General features: G+C 49.3%; 1 protein-coding gene across 1 annotated transcript in view; it reads right to left on the reverse strand.

The window, feature by feature from the left end:
* Positions 1–1072: 1072 nt before the first annotated feature.
* Positions 1073–20050, reverse strand: part of LOC118006593 (SH3 domain and tetratricopeptide repeat-containing protein 2-like) — a 50860-nt gene continuing 31882 nt past the window's right edge. Inside the window, exons 10-17 of the mRNA XM_034999307.1 lie at positions 18890–18931; positions 17068–18765; positions 16781–16961; positions 9265–9415; positions 7066–7188; positions 5746–5896; positions 3735–3931; positions 1073–1898 (exon numbers count right to left, since the gene is read on the reverse strand). Coding sequence (XP_034855198.1) covers positions 1707–1898; positions 3735–3931; positions 5746–5896; positions 7066–7188; positions 9265–9415; positions 16781–16961; positions 17068–18765; positions 18890–18931 — 2735 coding nt within the window. The 3' untranslated portion in view covers positions 1073–1706. The remainder of the gene's footprint in view (positions 1899–3734; positions 3932–5745; positions 5897–7065; positions 7189–9264; positions 9416–16780; positions 16962–17067; positions 18766–18889; positions 18932–20050) is intronic.

The raw sequence follows: 20050 nt of genomic DNA on the forward strand, positions 1-20050 counted from the left end.
TGAACCCCCTGCATCAGGATCACCTGAGTCACTCATTTAAAAATGCCTGTACCTGGGGCATCTCCCAGACCTACTGAATCAGAATTACTGGAGTAGGAATCAGAAAGTTCATTTTCAGCAAGTTCGGCAGGCGATTCTTTTGCACATTATCTGAGAACCTTGGCTCCAAAGCAGTGTTTCTAATGCTTTAGTCAATCATCTGGAGAGCAAGGCAAACGCGAGGGCTCCAGAGATTCTGATTCAGAGGTCTTAGGTGGGCCCCAGAATTTGCATTTCAAACAATCTCACAAGTGAGGCTGATGCTGCTGGTCCAGTCAGAGGACCATACTTGGGATTCACTGCCTTAGGGAATTCCTGATTCCATTATCAAAGTACTCAGATACTGAGGTAGGCAGCTTCTGAAAAGGCCCCCAGTGATTCCCTGCCTTCTGGTACTTACCTCTCCCTCTTCCTGTGGGCTGGACCTAGCGACTCCCTTATAATGAATAGAATAGGCAAAACTAATTGGATGTCACTTCTGAGATGAGGTTAAGCCGAGACTATTCTCTCACTCGGCTCTCTCTCACTTGCTCTCTGACGAAGCCGGCTGCCATGTTGTGAGCTGCCCTGTGGAGAGGCCCACATGGCGGGGATCTGGGGGCAGCCTCTGGCCAACAGCAAGCAAGGAACTGACTCCTGCCAACAGCCATGGGTGTGAATTTAGAAGCAGAGCCTTCCCCTAGCTAAGCTTGAGGAGACCGAAGCTGACAAGCCTTGACCGTAGCCTTGTGAGCTGCCCTGAGCCAGATGACCAGCTGAGCCATGCTTGGGTTCCTGCCTTCCTACAGAAATCATGAGATGAAGGGTGTTCCAAGCCACCCCATGTGCTATGCAGTGACAGATAACTGATAGAGATGCTTTGTTGAGGAGCCGCCCTGAAATCCATATGGCACCTCGGTGTTTAAACCAACCTTCAAGCCTCCCCCATCTCATCTCTCCCCATTATAAAGGAGACAAATGTGCATAAAAGTAGAAGAGCAATATTTAATAATATATACTATTTACATGTAATTTATGTCATAATTTTCTTAGTGTTCAATGTTTCAGCCTTGGCCCTTGAGGAGCCTCCCGGAGTTTCTGGAAGGTTATGGAGGAGCAGAGCCTCAGGCAGGATGGAGAAGGGAATCCGCATGAGACCCCAGGCCGTGTGTGCTGAGCTGGCCATTCTGAGGCCGTCTTTTGAGCTAAGAGCATGGTGAATTCCCACCCACCAGTCCCCATGAGCAGGAGGAGGAGCACCTCCTTTGGCTGAAGAAAGAGAAGCAAGAAACTACCAGTTTCTCTGCTGGCAAGGGGAGGGGGGCTTTCCCTGAGAGAAGTCAGTGTGCCTCCTTTCCTCACTGTGGGCAGGAGAGAGGCTCCCCCTAGGGGCAAGCTTTCCCATTTTCTCTAGGAGAGCGGCGTATTGACAGAGGCTGTACGTGTGGACTTGAGTCCACTGGAAACGCTCTGGACACGAAACCAGGACTTCCAATCCCTGCTCTATCATCCACTCCTTGTGCGGCCCACCTGGAATGAGGCCCTCTCCCTCTGGGCTGTGCTCGTCCCCTGGGAAGATGAGGGACTGGGCCGGGTGATGACACAGACCCTCCAGGTCGGGGTGGAGGAGCCCTGGGCGGGGAGGCAGCTCTGGCCATGGCCACCGGTCAGATCGGGGACAGCTGTCCTCAGAGGGCCAGCCCCCCACCGCTCAGCCACCGTGCCCTCTCTGAGGCGCGCCCAGAGGGGCTGCTGTACCACAGGGGGCTCTGGCAGATGTTGTCCAGCCTGCTTCTGATGGCGTCCTGCAGCTCCTCGTCACCCAGCAGGACCGCTGCTGCCAGGGCCAGCCGGAAGTACTCGGCGGCATCATGGGCATCCTAACCGCACGGCAACGGGGCAGAGAAGAGACAGCAGTAAGCAAACACTTCAGCAGGGCCGGGGACTCAGAACTCGAGCTGTTGTCTGCCCCACACACTTTCCCACCCCCTCCTCCTGGTTCCTAGGGGACCTCCTGCCCCCCTCTACGTGGACCAGACAGGTGACATTGCTCCCTCAGTGGCCCTCCATCCTCAGGCCCAGGGGTGGCACCTCACCCAGGCTCAGCTAATCATGAAGCGACATCGTCCTGGGCCCAGGGCCTCAGGGATTCCTAAATGACTCAGGCCGACCCAGCCCAGTCATTCCCTGGGACCTCGCAGCGTGACCTCACAGAGCAAACGGTCCCTCACCCTCTTAGCCATGGGCTTGAGGCTGCCAATAGCTGGACGCAAAGGACACCAAGAAACAGAAGTAGAAACATACAGAGGGAAGAGAAACAGGAAAAGGTGAGGAAATCTGTGATGACATTTGAGTGCCAGCATCCAGAACTACCTAAAACTCCTAAATTTATACTTGAACTTCCCAGTTACTTGAGCCAATAAATTGCCTTTTTTGTTTAAACTAACTTGAGTTGAATTCCTCTGCCTGGCCCCTAGATCCCCTGGTTGAGTCAATCCGGTCATACACTCCTTGTCCCTGAACCACTTCTGGGGAGCTATGGGATAGAGGTAAGATGGCTGGGGAGTCCTTCACTACCCCGTCGTCCCTCCCCACATGGTAGGAATGAGGCTTATTTGGGTGAGATTCAAAAAGGGTTGTCTGTTTCCCATTAACCCTCATAAGTCAATAGTTAATTCAGGCCAGAAACAATGTCTGGTAAATAAGAAAAGGACAGCAGAGTTGCCCTGAGGTTCCCCTGGGGGCCAAACACAGGCGTGACTCAGAAGGATATTAAGAGATTAAGGGCTGGGGGCGCCTGGGTGGCTCAGTCGTTAAGCGTCTGCCTTCGGCTCAGGTCGTGATCCCAGGGTCCTGGGATCGAGCCCCACATCAGGCTCCCTGCTCCGCGGGGAAGCCTGCTTCTCCCTTCCTTCTCCCCCTGCTTGTGTTCCCTCTCTCGCTATGTCTCTCTCTGTCAAATAAATAAATAAAATCTTTAAAAAAAAAAAAGAGAGAGAGAGATTAAGGGCTGTGCTGGTGCAGACAGGGGCCTCTGGTCAGGGGAAGCCAATACCGGGGAAAAAGTTCGAGGGCCAGAATTGTAACAGAGACTTTCAGACCACCAACACAGTTCTAGAAGTGCCTGGAAAAAGAAGCTCTGAATTCAACTCCTACTGAGCAAGCAGGAGAGTCAGGGCTAAGGCCTCATTAGGACAGAGACATGTCTGCCTTCCTAGACCCCACCTCACTATCTCAAACATGTTAGCATGTACCCAGGTTTCTCCTAGAGTCTTATATAACTTTATAAGAAATATGTCACGACTGACTAGTTAACCTATAATATTTTGAAGATGCACAATTAAGTATTAATTTTTATTTCAATGTTGGAGCTTATAGTTCCTTTGTTTTGCATCTCACATATTTCTATAGGCCCTCGAGGAACCCACAGGGACCGGGCAATGTCCCCATAGTACCTGACAGATAAAGTGGCTACGGAAGTCATAGCAGGGTAAGGAGAAAGAGGAGCTAGGATCCCTCTCCTCAGCAGACAGGAGCATCTTTGAGGTCTCCACTGGGGCTGAAAAGAACCATCATGTCCCCAGAGGAGTCACTCCCCACCCTATGAGATGTGATTCCCCATCTTGGGCCACTCGACTGTACCCTGAAGGCGAAGGGTCAGGGAAGAATAGGGTGGGACTGCAGCTCTCACACAGCCTCGTTAGCCCGGCTCTTACCTTCAGCTGGTAGAATGTGAGTCGGCCCAGGCGATAATACACCTTCGCGTAGTATAGGGCCTCCTTGGGACTCTGCAGCCAGGGTGGACAGAGGGACAGAGTCTTCAGGTAGCAGTCCTCAGCCATCTCATACATGCGCAGGGAATAGTAGACTGTAGCCAGACGGTGAAAGGCCACCAGCTCCTGCTTCTGATCTCCTAGGAATTGGAAGACTAAGGGAAAGATCTCGCAGCCAACACTTCACGGGCATCCGATCACTCACCCCGTTCTGTGCTATTTTTTGAAGGTCTTCTAGGGATCGGGGACTGTACTTGGGATACACGGAATAAAGCAGAAGAGGTCCCTGTCCTCGTGTGAGGTTCACTGTCTCCTAGGACACAGATGTTCCTTGAATAATCTCACACACGAAGGCAAAATTACACCTGTGGTAAGTGATGCAAAAGAAAACACTAGGCTCTGGGAGTGACAGCTTAGAGCACGTGTGCTCGTCAAGATTTTCTAGGACGATTTCCTGAAAAAAATTTTCTCTTTTTAATAGATGTTTCTGTAACTCAAGATTCTGGGAAATGATTATTCCCAAGTCCCTGTAATGAAACATGGTGACAAAACTAGCTTGATGGGGTAGCTAAGGATTCTTTGTAACAAATAACTCTGTAGTACAAACGTCTTCTCCACATGAAAGCCTCCCCCTTCAGAGAGCTCCCTGGGGCTGCCCCCAGGAGCAGTCACCCTCTGGCTCCTTCACCAGCTCGAAGTCTCAGATGACTACAGAGAACGCCCCCCACCACCCACTTCTAACTCATGCTTTAGAACCTTGGTTTCTAATGGGTCTATGATTTGTTGTTCTGGGTTTTGGTGGGTCTGTTGTTTTAATAACCAACTCCTTTAATACAAAGTGGCCTTTTAAAGAGAACAAAGGCTTCCCACTGTGGTTTTGGAATATTTGCAAGGTGGCTGTTTGATGCAATCTGAAAAACATCACTTTTAAGCTTCAAAGAGACAAAAGCCAAAAATAAAAGAAAAAAATCCAGGGGAGAGAAAATTCTCTGATATGGAAAAATCCGGTCACGGGGAAGTGCACAAAAGGGTGATACAGCCTCCTTTCAGCTTCTGTCCAGGGAAGGATAAAGGAGTGCTCAGAGCGGGAGCTGCCTGGGGCTCCCACCGCCTTTCCTGAGATAGCACACTGTCCCTCAGATAAGATTTTCTGCAGTAAAGAAAAAGGTAGGAAAAGGAGAGAGAGAGCTCTGAAGTGCAATTAGACACAATAAAGTCCAGTGCCATCCACATCTCAGGCCCTTGAGAATGCCCAGAAGTCCCTTCTAGAATCCTCCCAGAAGACTCCATTTGCCCCTCCATCAAATCAAGCCTTCTCTAATCAAACCTGCTTTTCCTCAAGACCAACATTCAAGAGGAGGGGTTTTTTTTTTTTCATCTTTTTTTTTTCCCCCTGCCTTTTTCCTGTTTCCCACTAGCTTCTGGGGTCATTGCAAGCGTTTTCAGCTACACAGTGAGTTAAGTTCATGGGAATTTGATCTTCATTTACTTTTCAATTCCGTGTGGAAAATGTGCTTTTGACTAACAATCAACCCATTAAAAATCTAGAGCAGAGGCCTCTGGTAACAGGGGCATTACCTGTGCACAGGATAAAATACCACCTACCCTGCCCTGGGGAACAATGCCGACGGTGGAATGGTAATCAGTATGGCGCAGGTAACACTCAGCAAGGACCTAGGGATCAAGCTCTGTGCTGCGGGTTTTACGCGGATAATCACTGGTCTTCATAACAACTGCATGAGGTGGGGGCTGTTTTTAATCCCCATTTGCCAATGACACACTTGTGGTGTATAGACATTAAGCAGCTTGCTTGCAACTAAGATCTCAGTTGGCACCTGGGATTTGAAGCCACACAGTCCGACTCCAGAGCCTCTGCTGTTATACTCCGTTATCCCCCCACTGGATAAGCGGGTAGCCCTCCCATTCAATATGGCCGACCATCAGGACCACCTACCTATGACCGTGCTGAGTCTGGCCGCCAAGGTGGCAAACTCCAAAGCCTTCTCATAGCCTTCCAGGCTGATCTGCAGCTCTGTCAGCTTGTTGAAAACCCGGAGCTCTGTTCTCAGGGCCTTCATCCTCCTCGCTAAAGGAACGGCCCCGGCCTGAGAACAGAAGCACGTGGAAACGTAGTCCAGCTAAGAATCCTTGGTACAGACCATACTCTAGGAGGCTTACATTTTGCTGGTAGGGGTTGGGGGGATGGCCATGGCTTTTCACAGCTCGCTCTCCTGGCCCTTGCTCTGGGTTGCTCTGCCCAGATTTTAGAGGTAGGAGAACTAAAGGTCATCAGACCTCCTAAGACCAGAAAAACGGAGATGAGGAAAAGGAAGGTGACATTTCTTGAGGTCACATGGGAACGTAGTCACCTCCCAGCCCCATGATCCATTAGCGACCACAGCACCATCTGTGGAGTATGCACATGGCGTCCGAGAGGGCCCAACAAATAGTCATTTCTATTACTTTCATTATGATAGAACTGTAGGCAGGTCACTTCATCCCTCTAGACTTAATTTTCTCATCTATAAAGTGCATAGGACAACGCGTAGCTCAATAGTCAGCGACATGCTTCTTGTTCTCCCCTCCCCTAGCTCAGTCCCTGGCACACTGATAAATGTTTGATGACTGAATAAAGAGCTGAATGAGCAAATGAATGAATAAATGAAATTTTAGGGTCAAATAAGATAATGAGGTTTCCGACTTTCAGTCAGTGATGAACAATTATGATTTTGACATATCTGCTTAACATCTGCACAATTATTTAATTACTATTATTTTTAAATCAATGCTCTTTTATTACTTTGCCTCATCCTTTGCAATAATATCTGTGAAGTCATGGGTTTGATGTGCTGGTGTTACACATTTTTAATTTTTAAAATATATTTGAATGTGCACACTTGATAAAAACATAGTAAAACGAAAGTGTTCATCCGGGGACCCATCATCTCCTACCATGCCGCCAGTGGTACACAGGAACCTTCTGGTAAACACAGAAGTATGCTAGAAATGGTAAAGTACCATGCACCCAAGAGGTGTAATTATTTTGGTGTGTTTTCCCAGAAAGGATAATTTATCAAGCCCAGGAATGACAGAGTTTATCAACCCCTTCTTTGAGAGCCCGTTGATTGAAAAAAGGGAGAGCAGGTGGGCACTGGATGAGGAAGGAAAGAAAAAGGAATCCCAACAGGAGAGGGGAAGGGGACCCTAGGCCACGTAGCCCTGCCCACGTTTGTGCCAGGGCCCAGCTTGGTGCACGACGCAGCCCGGGGCTCACTCGGTAATACTCCACCGCACGGTGCCTGTGGCGGGTCCCATTGAAGAACACGTCACCTGCTTCTTCATAGAGTTTGAGAGCCAGAGAGGGCTCCTCAGACTTCAGGGCTTTCTGGATGGCTGCCTGGATGGGACAGAGACAGGTGTCAAAGGCAGAGAGGCCTTCCAAATATCCACAGGAGCGACAGGAATGAGATCCTGGCCACCTGGGTTAACCCTCTGCTCACATCCTCCGAACCTGAACTGTCCTCCGCACTCACAGGGCCGGTAGGAAGCCTTTGCGACTCCCAAGTCTGACATTTCCCCACCACGGTATGAGAGACTACTGTGGTAGCCCGAGAGATGATTTTGAGCAGTACGTAGACAAACATCTTATGTTTTAATAGCTCAGTATTTATTTTAATGTGTTTTAGAGAAAAGATTAATAATACATCCACACCTGTGGTTTCAGATAGTGTTATTTAGTGTAAAAAACTAAGTTGATTTGAAGTTGAGTCAAAGAAAATAGTAATGGGACAGAAAATACATGAACATGGCAAAACCATGAACTTCACCCATAAATGGCTGCAGTTTGGAAAACAGTGATCTCATCCAACACCTGTACTTCGCAGATGGAAAACTGAGGCTCAGAAAGGAGACGGGAACTCTGTGTTTACATAGTAGTGAGTGGCAAAGAAATGCTAGTGCCTTCCAGCCCCCTACCCTTCTCCTGGCACCCAGGACCTCTTTAGCTCTCGCTTCCATACTGCATCTAAACAGAAGGCGGAGAGGAAGCCCAAGTGGCAGATGGACCCCACAGCATCTGCAGCACCACTAGGGGGCCTCAGAGAGCCTGAGGTTGAGAATGGCCCTGCAGAACAGCGGGAACCAGTCTGGGGTTGTGCGGGCCTGGGACCAGGCCTGGCCGTGGAGTCTCTGGCGCAAGACCCCGCCATACAGAGGAACAGGCAAGGAGATGGGATCCTGCCATCCGGAGGCTCTGCCGCCAGGCGATGCACAACCCCACGGCTCAGCTCCCTCTGGGCCTCACCTCCTGGAGAGCCAAAGGCAAGACCTAATTGTCTGCTCTCCGAAAGCCCTCCGAGCTCTAACATCCCACGGCAGAATAGCGTAGAGGCTGAGAGTGAAGGCGTTATGTCACACTGTCGGTGTGCAGTTTTCACCACTTACCAGCCGGGTCACCTTGAGTAGGTTACTCGGGCTCATTGAGCCACATCCGTAAAATGGGAGCTTGAGTAGAAACTCCTGCTGCATTTGGAATGAGGGTTCAACTACAGCAGGTATGTGACGTGCTTGCAAAATCTCCTGTGCATAGTGAGTGCGCGCTCAATGCTACACAGTCATAATTAAGCCTCAGTGGAAGTGGGTTTGTGTGCGTTTAAGTAATAAGGGGAATAATAGGGAGAAAATAAGAAATGGGAAGGAAGAAAAGATAACTGGCATATTTTCAATGGAACAAATAATATATGCCATCATAATGTCAGCCTTGTGCAGATAACAGAAATGATGATTACAAAGAAAAAAATCCAAGGGATTTTTAATAATAATAATAATAAAATACCATTCATTAAGGATTTACTAAGTCCCAAGCATTTAGTAAATGCTTGCTTTGCATATGTATTTACTATGCAAGTGACACACCTAACCCTTACCCTAAGAGATTGGGTTTACCCATGAGGACACTGAGGCCCCATGACATAGAAGTAGCTAATGTAGCAAGCCCAAGGTCACACAGTCCGTAATTGATGGCCCTGTGATTGGATTCCAGCCCTGTCTCTCTCCAAGGCTTTTAATCACTGCACTCTACCATAGCTCAGGTATTAAAGGGACACAAGAAAAAAGACTGGAAGAGGACAATAATGTTAACGCCCTGCACACAACCTTGCCTCACATTGCAGTGAAACCCCAAAGTAAAGGTGTGTGTTGAGCTTAGCAAAAATAGATCTACTTGACGTGACAGATGAGTGAGCCTCCTAGCACGTTCTTTGAGAGCTCATACATGTATCTGGGACTCAGGGATTGTTGGTCACCAGCCCTCCCTTGGTTCCATCTTGTGCCCAGGGAGCATCCCAGGGTCAACCCTCCCTCCAAGGGCTCAGCATGGATATCACCACTCTCTAGCTACAGCTGGTCACTTTGGAGGGTACAGCTGTCTCCTCTAATGGCCCAAGTGGGCAGATGAGCTCTGCGGGAGACCTACCTGCAGGTACAGCTCCACCAGCTCATCTTCCTGCATGAGGTAGTGGAGTCGCCCAGCCCCGAGCCAGGCCTCAGCAGCCTTGTCTTTCTCCCCTAGGTCGATGAAGATACGCAGGCTCTCTTTGATGCAGGTGAGAGACTTCCTGAGAGACCTGGGCAGACAGACACAGACCCATTAGGTGTGAGTCAAGGGACCCCTCCAAGGGGCCTTGGAGTCACTCAGCACCAGAGGAAACTGAGGCTCTGGGAGGGAGTGAGATTGACCCTGATCATACAGACAGGTTGGGGCCTGATTGGAATCTTGGCTCTGCTTCAAACATCTGTGCGACCTTGAGAACGTATAAAACCTTTCTGTGCCTTAGTTTCCCCATCTGTAGAGTGGGGCTATCATTGTACCTGCCTCAGAGGATTGTTGGAAGAATGAAATGAGATGGAGAAACTGCAGTGCCCAGAACAGTACCCCCCACAGAGTAAGTAACAGTGATGAATGCTCACGTTAGTTGTCACTTTCATTAGTATGGCCCATGGTCCATCCATCTTTCGACTGCACTATGACATTTTTTCCCATAAGCACCTATAACACACAGGGGATGCCAAATGCATATTTACTGAATAAACGCATGAATGAATGACCGTGGTGGTGACTTTAAATCATCAAAAAGATGTTGATGTTTTGTTTAAGAAGAAAAATCAAAGAAGGGCGAAAGTTTTAAGAGGTTGGTGCTTAATGGAGGACTCTAATTATCTGGAAAATTGTCTTACGTAGAAAACTCTTCCCCCCCGACAGGGATTAATGAAGAAATGAGGCATAGGTAATGTAGTGTGCACAGATTCAGAATTCTAGAACCAGAAGGAACACCGGGTATCATCTAGTAGTTCTCCGTTCCAGCAGCAATTAGAATCACCCAGAAGCTTTTTAAACATATATACACAGGCAAAGTGACCCCAATGCGTGGACACGCCATGGTAGACTGGGAGACTCTGGGAGCATTTTGTCAAAGCTCAGTAGCAACTTGACTGTGAACGTGGGTTGAGACTTGCAGATCCAACACAGCCCCTTACGTTATAGAGGAAACAGGTCCAAGGGTGGGAAGTAATTTGCACAAGGTTGCACAACACATCAGGGGAAGATCCGGGGCCACAACTCCCTTTTCCTGAGTCCCAGCCTGGAACGCATCCCACAGTGCCTACCTTCCTCTGAGACTCATGGTGCTCCTGCAGCAGCATTATCTGGGAGTTTATTAAAAACACAGACTCCTAGAGTTATCTCAGACTCACTAAGTCCAAATAATTACAGATGCAAGCCCTGAATCTGGATTTCTAATGCACCAAGGTTATTTTTCACACACACCAAAGTCTGAGAACCACTACTCCAAACCATACAGATCCTTCTAGAAACACTGATCATCATCAACCGAGTGTATGAACAGTTAGGAGGTCCTCATCAAACCTCATTATGGGCAACTCAGCCCCAAACCCTTGTGCACAGTGATGGAAACAAGCATCGCCTTCGACTAATGAGGCCCTGACTTATCTTGGCGATGAGGCAGCTATTGGCCTTCTAGAGAAAGTGCCAGGTGTTTGGCCCTTGGGAGTTTTGAGAAGAAAGAACTTAGGTTTTCCCCACTGCCCAGCTCCTGACATGACATCCAGGATGGTCACAGGCCACCCTCTCTCAAGTATTAGAATATCAGACTTGCTGCTGAGACCATGCTGTGAGCTGAGAAGCTGCACAGGATGCCGAGCTGGTCACCAGTCTCCCTGGTTGAGCTAGGATAAAAACTCTTTTATCACAGAAGCCCTGTCCTTCTCTCTCCTGCTTCATACCGCCCCCCTCCCAGACCTCCAGCACAGTTTCCAAGCACTGCTCTCCCCACTCCCACTGGAACAGTTGATGAAGACAGGACTCATACATCTCATCCTCCTATTTCCTGCTCTGTTTTTCTTTATCACCATTTGCTGTCCTGGGAGACCCTTAGGCTATGGTTGCTTTGTCCAGACCCCCAGGGAGCAAGATTTGGGTTATTACAAAGAAGCCAATTACAGAGGAGGAGAGGAACTTTGCTTCTTAGACCTTTTCTCTCCGAGCTCACCGTGACTGCGGATGAGAGATCAGTATTTCCAAGAAACACCCCATTGCAGGAGGCAGGACTTACAGAAGCCTAGCTACTCACACAGCACCATCAAGACTCCTTGTGCATGCAAGGTTTTCCAGAGACCACTGCCTCCCACCAGCATGTACACCTGAGCCATGATATCCAGTAAAAACACATGCATTAAGGTCTGAACTTGGGAGGTGGTTTCCAGCCTCCTTGGTCTTGTCATGTCAGCAATCACCACCCCATTCGTTCACATATGACAATGGCAGTGCTTTATCACCCACCGGATGAGCCACCGGCTTGGCCTGGAATGGCTCAACATCCCAGTTCCTTCAGCCTCACCAGCAGCAGGCTCTAGGTGTGGTTTGGCTCCCAAATCAAAAGAAGTAAGGAGCCTGCTGGGGGGGACAGCCTTCATCCCAAGTGTCATGCACTCCTGGGCCATGTATGCCCACGCCCTGTCAGGGTATCTCTCCTCTTCTTCAACCCTGAGTCCTCTGTTTCCCATTTTTCCTGCCCCAAAGGTTTGGTCTTTACAGCTGAGTCCTTATTTCTTCCTTCCCACCTGGCCCTCAGCCATGAACTTGTGGCCAAGGGACTCTGATGCACCTGCATTCCCAGACTTCCTCTTTCCCTCCCTTACCGGGGCTTTCCAGATCCCTGCCCAAATGAGCGTCTGACCTCTCACTCATTGGACCTGCCCCATTGCCATAATAAGAACTGCTACTCACCAAGGGCTGACCCCATGCCAGGTGTTGGGATATGAATTTTCATGATACGTTCTCCCATTTAAACCTCAGAAACACTAAGCCGCGAGGGATCTTAGCCCATTATACAAATAAAGAAACCCAATGGGGACCTTTTTATCTTGTCCAAGTTTGCACTGTTCATTTCTAAAACTTTATGTTGAGCCCTCTGCGGTTTTGTCTTGTGATACGTGACAGTAATGGTTCCCTGATATTTATTGAGCATTTGGCATGCATTATCCCATGTAATCATCATAACAGCACCAAGCGAGCAGTAACATTATTACATCCATTCTACGAATGGGAAAAATAAGGCTCAGAAAGGGTAAGTGACAGGGACCAGGTAATAAATGCTGGTTAAACCAGAGTGTAACCCTGAGAATCTGACTCCAGAACCCCACACACTCCCTCAAGCAGTGCTCAATCTCGGGCTCAGAAACCAGCATATGGGAAGGTTTCTGCTGCTTTTACCCCTCTAACAGCCTAGAAGTTTTGAAGAACATAAGCTACTTTTCAACCTTGAACAAAGTTTCCTCACCTGCAAAAGTGGGGTGGTGAAGTACATCTAGCCTAGCGATCAAATGACGACATGTCAGTTGAAAACAGTTCTTTCCTTGCTCGGGATTACAGAAATGTTAGTTATTGGTCACATTCGTTACATTGAAAACCAAATGTTGAGGCATTTCTTTTTTTGTTCCACAGGAATAAGAAGCATAAAAATAAGAATAAAAGCCAGGAGTAATGACTTCTAGGCTACTATTATATTCATACGTAAAGAACTGTTATTTTGTGAAGACCTATTGCATGCAAGGCATTTCTTCTTTCTAAAGATAATATGCACACCCTTCGTGGCACCTACCACAGTTTATAGTATACCTTTGGCGAATATGTATATAAATATTGTCAATTTCTTGAACTAGTCTATAAGCATTGTGAGCTCAGGGACCATATCTCTCTGTCAGGTGTTTGGGCTGTAGTAAATGCTCAGTAAATATTTGTTGCGTGGGTTCAATAGAGCCTCAAAATCCATGGATCCCACCTGGTTCAGCTTTAGAACAAGGTACAGTCTGTATTGTGTCATCTGAAGACAGAAAGCAAGATCCCCAAGGACTGTGCATTGAGAGATTGAAAACACCCAGTTGTTTTCCTATAGTTGTCACCCTGGAGGCAGAGAGAGCAAGACTTTAAAGGTCCTGGACAAAGGGACAGCGAAGTGTTCCAAGGCAAAACCCCAAAGGCTGGGCCACAGCTTTCATCATCTTCTTGCCCTCCCCTACCATCCTCCACCTCTAAACCCTAGAGAAAATCTTTCAAGGAGGAGGAATTAACATGAGCAGCAAGGTGGCACGGAGAAGTGAAGCCATCTTAAATGGAGGAGGCAGGGATCTGGGATGCTCCCAGTGTGACTAAGTGGGTCAGCAGTCTGGATGCTCTGGAGCAGTCAGGGGTCAGACCAGATGCAAAATGAGGCCCTTCTCATCCATACACCTCCCCGAGGTTTCACACTATCACCATCCACACTTGTGGTTTATTGAGGGTGAAAAGTATTGGCTGAACAGGCAGAAGACCTACAGAGTAGTTAAGAATATGGACTCTAGACCAGGGGTTGGCGAACTATGGTGAACTATGGCCCATGAACCATGCAGCCTTCCTCCTGCTTCTGTAAACAAAGTCTCAGCCGCACACAGCCACACGCATTCATCTATGTCATCGACGGCTGGCTGCACGCTGCACCTGCAGTGTACTTGAGACAGAGACCACATGGCCCCAGAGCCTAAAACATTGACTATCTGACCTTTTACCAAAGTTGGCTGACTCCTGTGCTAGACTTAGCCTGGCTATCGATCCCCACTGTGCAGCTTCACGCAAATTACTTGGCTTCTTTCGTTCTGTTTCTACAGCTCTTTGTGCCCCCACGCAGTTATCCTGAGATTACACATTGCTTGGGAAACGCCGCGTGCTCACTGAACGCCGTCAGTCACCATTACGACCACCATTTTCACTATGGCTGCTCGCTGTGCCAGTCCAGAGGCCCACTGCTCCCCACCCCGGCCCACCCCCACACCCCCTCCTAGGGCACGGGCTGGAGGCCTCTCTCTCCTCTACTACCCACATCCACTTGAACACCCACCTTCCTCAAACCTACAGAATGCCTTCCAAATGTGTCCTCACCTTTCCACAGCTACTTCCAGTCCCTCAGCCCAAAATGCTTGTTCTCTTATCCTCCTCCACTTTCCAAAATCTTACCCATCCCTCATAACCCTCCTCAAATGCTACTGCCTTCATGAAGCCTTCTGTGATAGTTCCCCAACCCTCAGCCGAAAGTGTCCTCTTCTTTCCCTCCACACTCGCCCCTGCAGCTGCCTGCCATCTTGCCCAGGAGTGTTTGCTGCTTTTGAGCTTCATGAGGATGGAAATTTCGTGGGGAGAGTTTAGTTGAAGAAATCTGTCTGTACATTAAGACCACTTAATAAATACCTCCTAGAAATCAGTGCCAGAAAAGCATTTGCTCCCACAGGTACATTTGTTTATGTTGTGTTTTGTTTTGTTTTTTTTATCACACAGTGAGAACCTCTTGTGGCTTTCCCCTTTTTACCTCAGCTACCAGGAAGCTTAGAGCGAAATTACAGTAACCACCTCCAGGTGCGTGCAAATACCTGTTTACCCGTGTCTGTCGGGCACTCTGTAGGAGGAGGTGATTTATACATGCTAAATAAATGTGGCATTATAGCACATTCTCCTTGTTGAACCAAGCATTCTGCAAAGGGACAATGCCCTTATGTTTGCATGGTTTCCTCTGACACCTGAGGCACTTCTCGATCGACTTCCTCGTATCACTCACATTGGTGGTATAGCAGGAGCAGGGGAGGTTTAAGTCCTCCCCCAGTTATGCAAGACAGAATCTCAGAGATTAGACTTATAGAAGATTAGGGTTAAAAGATCCCCATCTGGATCAACTTCCAGAACGATGGAATAAGGACCGCCAAAAACCCACTACCCCATAAAAGGACATTCGAAGGCTGTCCTAGAATGAAAGCAGTGTCGCTCTGGGGCCACAAGTCCTGTCCCCTCCCACGCTGCAAGGATCTGAAACTCCCTTCCTAGAATGGAAGGCAGAGATAGTGGGAGGTCTGGAGGACCCCTGATTCTTCCAAGAGAGGGAAAGGGTGAGGGAGAGGGAGACAGAGTAAGGGGGACAGAGAGAGAGAGAGAGAGAATTTGTTATCTGATTATTAGTGATCTGGTTGTCAGGGGGCCCAAGGTTGCCAGGTTGCCTAGAAAAGCAACACTTGGGGGTGCCTGGGTGGCTCAGTCATTAAGCGTCTGCCTTTGGCTCAGGTCATGATTCCGGAGTCCTGGGATCGAGCCCCGCATCGAGCCCCGCATCGAGCCCCGCATCGGGCTCCCTGCTCAGCAGGAAGCATGCTTCTCCCTCTCCCACTCCCCCTGCTTGTGTTCCCTCTCTCGCTGTGTCTCTCTCTGTCAAAAAATAAATAAAAAATCTTTAAAAAAAAAAAAAAGAAAAGCAACACTTGTCATTCAATTAGCTTCTCCTCAACTACCACTCTCTGCTCAACTATAGCAATGATCCCGGCTCTATTTTAGATGTCATTCATAATTATGAATACAATGCCATGATGCTAATCTGTTGCAAAATGTAATCGGACATCTTGCAAACCATGCAGAATGTAATGGAATCAGTTAAAGGCCCGTAGAGAAGCAGAACTGAATGAGGGGTAAGCAGATTCCACCCAGCAAGGAGATGAGAGAAGAGAAAGGCAGCAGGACATGGGGGGATACTTCACGCGGGAATCATTTAAAGATCAAGAGGTTAAAAGAAGCTTTGGGGTAAAACAGTTGCATTTTGGTGTATTTTTGCAAAAAGGAGCCTTTAGAAGAGAGGGCTGAAAAGTCGATCACAACATAAAGGATATTTCATGGTGCTCTTATGCAATTCTGTCGACACAATTAAGCTAAAAGTCAACACTTCTTTAGCGGTTGATCCTATGACTTATCGCAAGGCTGCAATTCTCACCTAAGTCTCTTCATTAAACTGTGGAAATAAACTCAGTTCTGTCATTTCCAGTTTCATTTTAAAGGGAAGGTTCCAAATCAAACTTCCTTACGATGAAATTTTACCTGCCTGCCAGTGGATCGATTCACTTTGTGCCATTTCTCTAATACCCCCCCACCCCCCCGACCCCCGCCCTGTCCTCAGGTAACCAAGGCCTCCTAAGGGGGCCAGCCTGGGTATAACTGCCACCTCTCTGAATTAGCTACCCGCAGCCAGGATCACGTGATGCTTATTACAGACATAAGGGAGTAACTGCAACCCAGCCAACATCACCGAGCCCCCTCCACGGATCGGGCACTGTTCCAAGAGTTCCATGGGTGTCGACTCATTTATTCCCCACATGAATACTATAGTGTAGATGCTACCATTATTGTCTTCGATGAGGAAGCTGAGGTAGGGTGAAATTAAGTAGCTTGCTCAAAGTCATGCAGCTAATAAGTGAGAGAGGACACTGTGGTGGCTGTAGGTCCCACGCTCTTTTCCATGATGCCATAAACACACCATGGGCCTGGGAACTTTACTTCCGGAGGAAAAGAACGCTGTTTCTCTTGAAGGAAAATAAGCTGTTTCTAGACCCGTCCCCAAGCCCCGACTCACCTGGCCGTGTTCAGGTTCCGATAGAGCTGCCCGAGGGACTCCAGCAGCCTCCCCTCCATCTCTCGGTCCCTGAGTTGCTGAGCCAGGGTCAGCCAGTGCTCGTGGTAGGTGATGCATGCCTTGGGGTCTGGGGATACAGAGCTGTAGAAATGGCAGAGGGATTTGGTGACCTGAAGCTGACCTGAACATAAAGCGGGGACATGAATGAGATCGCTTGAGATAGGACGAGGGCAAAATGTGTTCTCACACTTTTCTCTAAAGCTTCCAGTAGCGCAGGACATACTCACTCTTTAGGTGTCGATGCCTTAAGCCAAACAGCAATGCCATTTCATAACAAAGGCGGCCACTGGCTGGCTGGCGCCCATGCACCAGGACTTGGGCCAACCAGAGAAGGACCTGTACTAATTCCATGTCTGTCTCCATGCTGGTATGGAGTTCAGAATAGAGTCGGATGGCCTGCAGGAGATAGTCCTTGGCTGGCTGCTGAGCCCAGGACATAAGGGTCAGGTGGCCAAGATTGGCCAAAGTCACCGCCTGGTTACGCACATTCCCCATTTCCTGAGCTCTGTTCAAGGCCCGGAGATAGCTCTTGGCTGCCCTGTTCAGCCGGCCTTCACCTTGAAGTGCAAGTCCCAGGAGGTTATGGACCACCCCCTTTCGGGTGATACTCTCAGTCTCCTTCTGGGAGTATAGGAGTGGCTCGAGGATGTCCAAAGCCTTCTTGGCCTGGCTGGCTAAGAGATATGCCCACGCCAGGCAGAGGGAAGACTCAAAGGCTTCCTGCTCACTCAGCAGCTGCCCTAGCACCAAGGCCTGGCTCAGGTAGTGAATGGCACCATCGGGACACCTGTGTTGGAGGTACACTTTGGACAGGATGAGACACAGGGCCCTCTGGGTGCTCCGATTGGCCTGCTCCTCACAGGCAGCCAGTGCGTGGCTGAGTGCTGGGCAGGCCAGAGCAGAAACTTCACCCCAGCTTGAAGAGGGAACTCTAAGGAGTTTGGTGGTGTTCTGGAGAACCAGGTAGACCTGCCAAATTGGAAAGGACATCCCTTGGCCACTCTGGGTACCACGTTCCTGGACAGAGGCCACTGCGAGGTGTGGGAGATATTTCTTATCATACAGAAAACTCAAGATGGTTGCTGTAACTTCCAAGTCAGGAGGGTGTCCAGAGAGGAGCTGCAGGCGCTCGGCGAAGGGCAGGACCTCCTCATGCCGGCCTAGGCTTAGGAGCAGTCGGATGGCCAGGAAGCAGGCCCTGGCCTCCAAGGGACAACTGCCTGCTACAATGCCCTGGCGTAGTATGTAGGCCACCACGTCGAGCTCGTTCTTGGTACTAGACTCACGGTCCGGCAGGCAGGCCAGCAGGGCCCCTGCTTTTTCCAGCAGAGCCGAGCCTTTATGCCTTAGCCTCTGCCTCAGATAGATGGCGGCCAGATTGATATACAGAGCAGCCACCAAGGATAGATCTTTAAATGTCCCATCAAGGATGTACATAGCCTCCTCAAAGTAGACCCTGGCCTGGGAGAGTTTGACCTTCCTGACACTCAGCCGGCCCAGGAGGAAGCAGAGCCGGGCGTGGGCCCAGGTCCTGTGGCTCCACTTAGCCCACTTCCTTGAGGCCTCCAGGTAGGCCACAAGTTCGTCCTCCTCAGAGAAGCTGTAAAAGGAAGACGTGAGGAAAGAGAAGGAGAAATCATAGAGGCCCTTAAAGTGGTCAGCGTAACCCTCGTGATCCAGAAAAGCCAATATGGGGGTGAAGTTCTCAGCCTCCTCCTCTTCCTGACTAGCGTTCAGGTCCACGAGCAGTTCCGGGTCGTCGAGATCATCGGGCTCTGGCAAGTGATAGCTGTCCGAGGCTGCTGAGAGGAGCTCCTCCTCCAGGCTGGAGTCCTCAGAGCTGCTGGACTGTCTGGAGCCCACGGCCTGATGCTCCTCCCAGGCTCTGCCAGGCCGGGCCTCCTTGAAGCCTTCAGGCTGGGACACTGTAAGGGACAGGCAGAGTTGAGCGACCATGAGCACCTGCCACTGTGGTGGCCAGCTCCTGGCAAGAGGACAGGATGCTGTTCTGAAGGACTGGAGGTCAGGTTCAGCATGATCTCTACTCACCACTTAGATCGTTTGGAAGATTCTGGATGGATTCAAACCCACCTGGATAGAGAGGAAGGACAGACCCGGTGTTAGGTCAGAATGGGCCACCAAGCCTATGCCTGCAGGTGCACCCCAGACCCGTGGTCCCTGAGGACACTTTGTGTTTAAACTCCTCTGAGAACCTGGGTAGAATTCTCTCCTTCATCATCAGTTTAAGAGCTGCAGGGACCTGCAGAGTATCTTGGTTAAGCCACTCACTTTAGAGTTGGGAACTGAGGTAGAACTAAGACCCAGAGCCAAAAAGAAAAGCAGAGAAGCTAGAAACACAAGTCCTTTTCCAGGAGGTGTGGTTATGGAGAGGATGACGGAATCTAAAGGACCAAATCCCCCAGCTAGATGACAGCAGAGCCATGAACAAAACATGTGGCATCACCTCCCATTTCCATGTGTACATCCTTCCTTCTTCCTTCCCCCATTCACACAACATCCATCCTCTCAACTGTCATTGACTTAACTGTACAATGCGCCATAGGACTAGGTGACCAAAGGTGACTAATGAAGAAAAGAGAGTGAAGAGGCATCTGAGGTCTTAGTTTTGTTCCCTGAAGTGACTTCATGGGATGAGGTGGAAGAAGGAACAGTCTGGAGCAGAGCTTCAGACATTCTGCATCTGACGTACATACTCACAGGAGCTCTAGGCTGAGAAGGAAGTAGATCTGTAGCCAAAGAAAAAAAGTTGAGACTTGCAAATACAGATTTAGGACCCCCAGCGGGTCACAAGGAATGGGTCCAAGTCCTAGGAGAAGCATTCAGACAAGAAGGCAAAGCAGCTGGGGAAGGGAAGTTTGTGAAGGAGCCAAAGAAACGTCAGCATTTCCCAGCAGGTAGGAGGGAGCAAAGGGGACTGGAAAGGCACAGTCCGAGAGAAAAGAAGAGACACGGAGACCAAGGTACCTCTGGGACAGCCACCTAACGTCACAAAAGTGGAAGAAGGCTAGGTGAGAACCAAGAAGACACCTTGGGTTTGGCAGCAAAGAACGGAACCCTCTTGGGTCTAACTGTGGAGGTAAAGTGTAACTGTGGAGGTGAAGGCCAGATTCACTGCCCCCCAGGACAGGGGCTGCTGGAAATAAGATTCTACCTCCTCCCAGCAAAGAGGCACCAACTGCCTGTGCCCTC

Source organism: Mirounga leonina, unplaced genomic scaffold (genome assembly GCF_011800145.1).
Source record: "Mirounga leonina isolate KUSES-001 unplaced genomic scaffold, KU_Mleo_1.0 Mir_98, whole genome shotgun sequence".
In the NCBI taxonomy this organism is placed as follows: Eukaryota; Metazoa; Chordata; class Mammalia; order Carnivora; family Phocidae; genus Mirounga; species Mirounga leonina.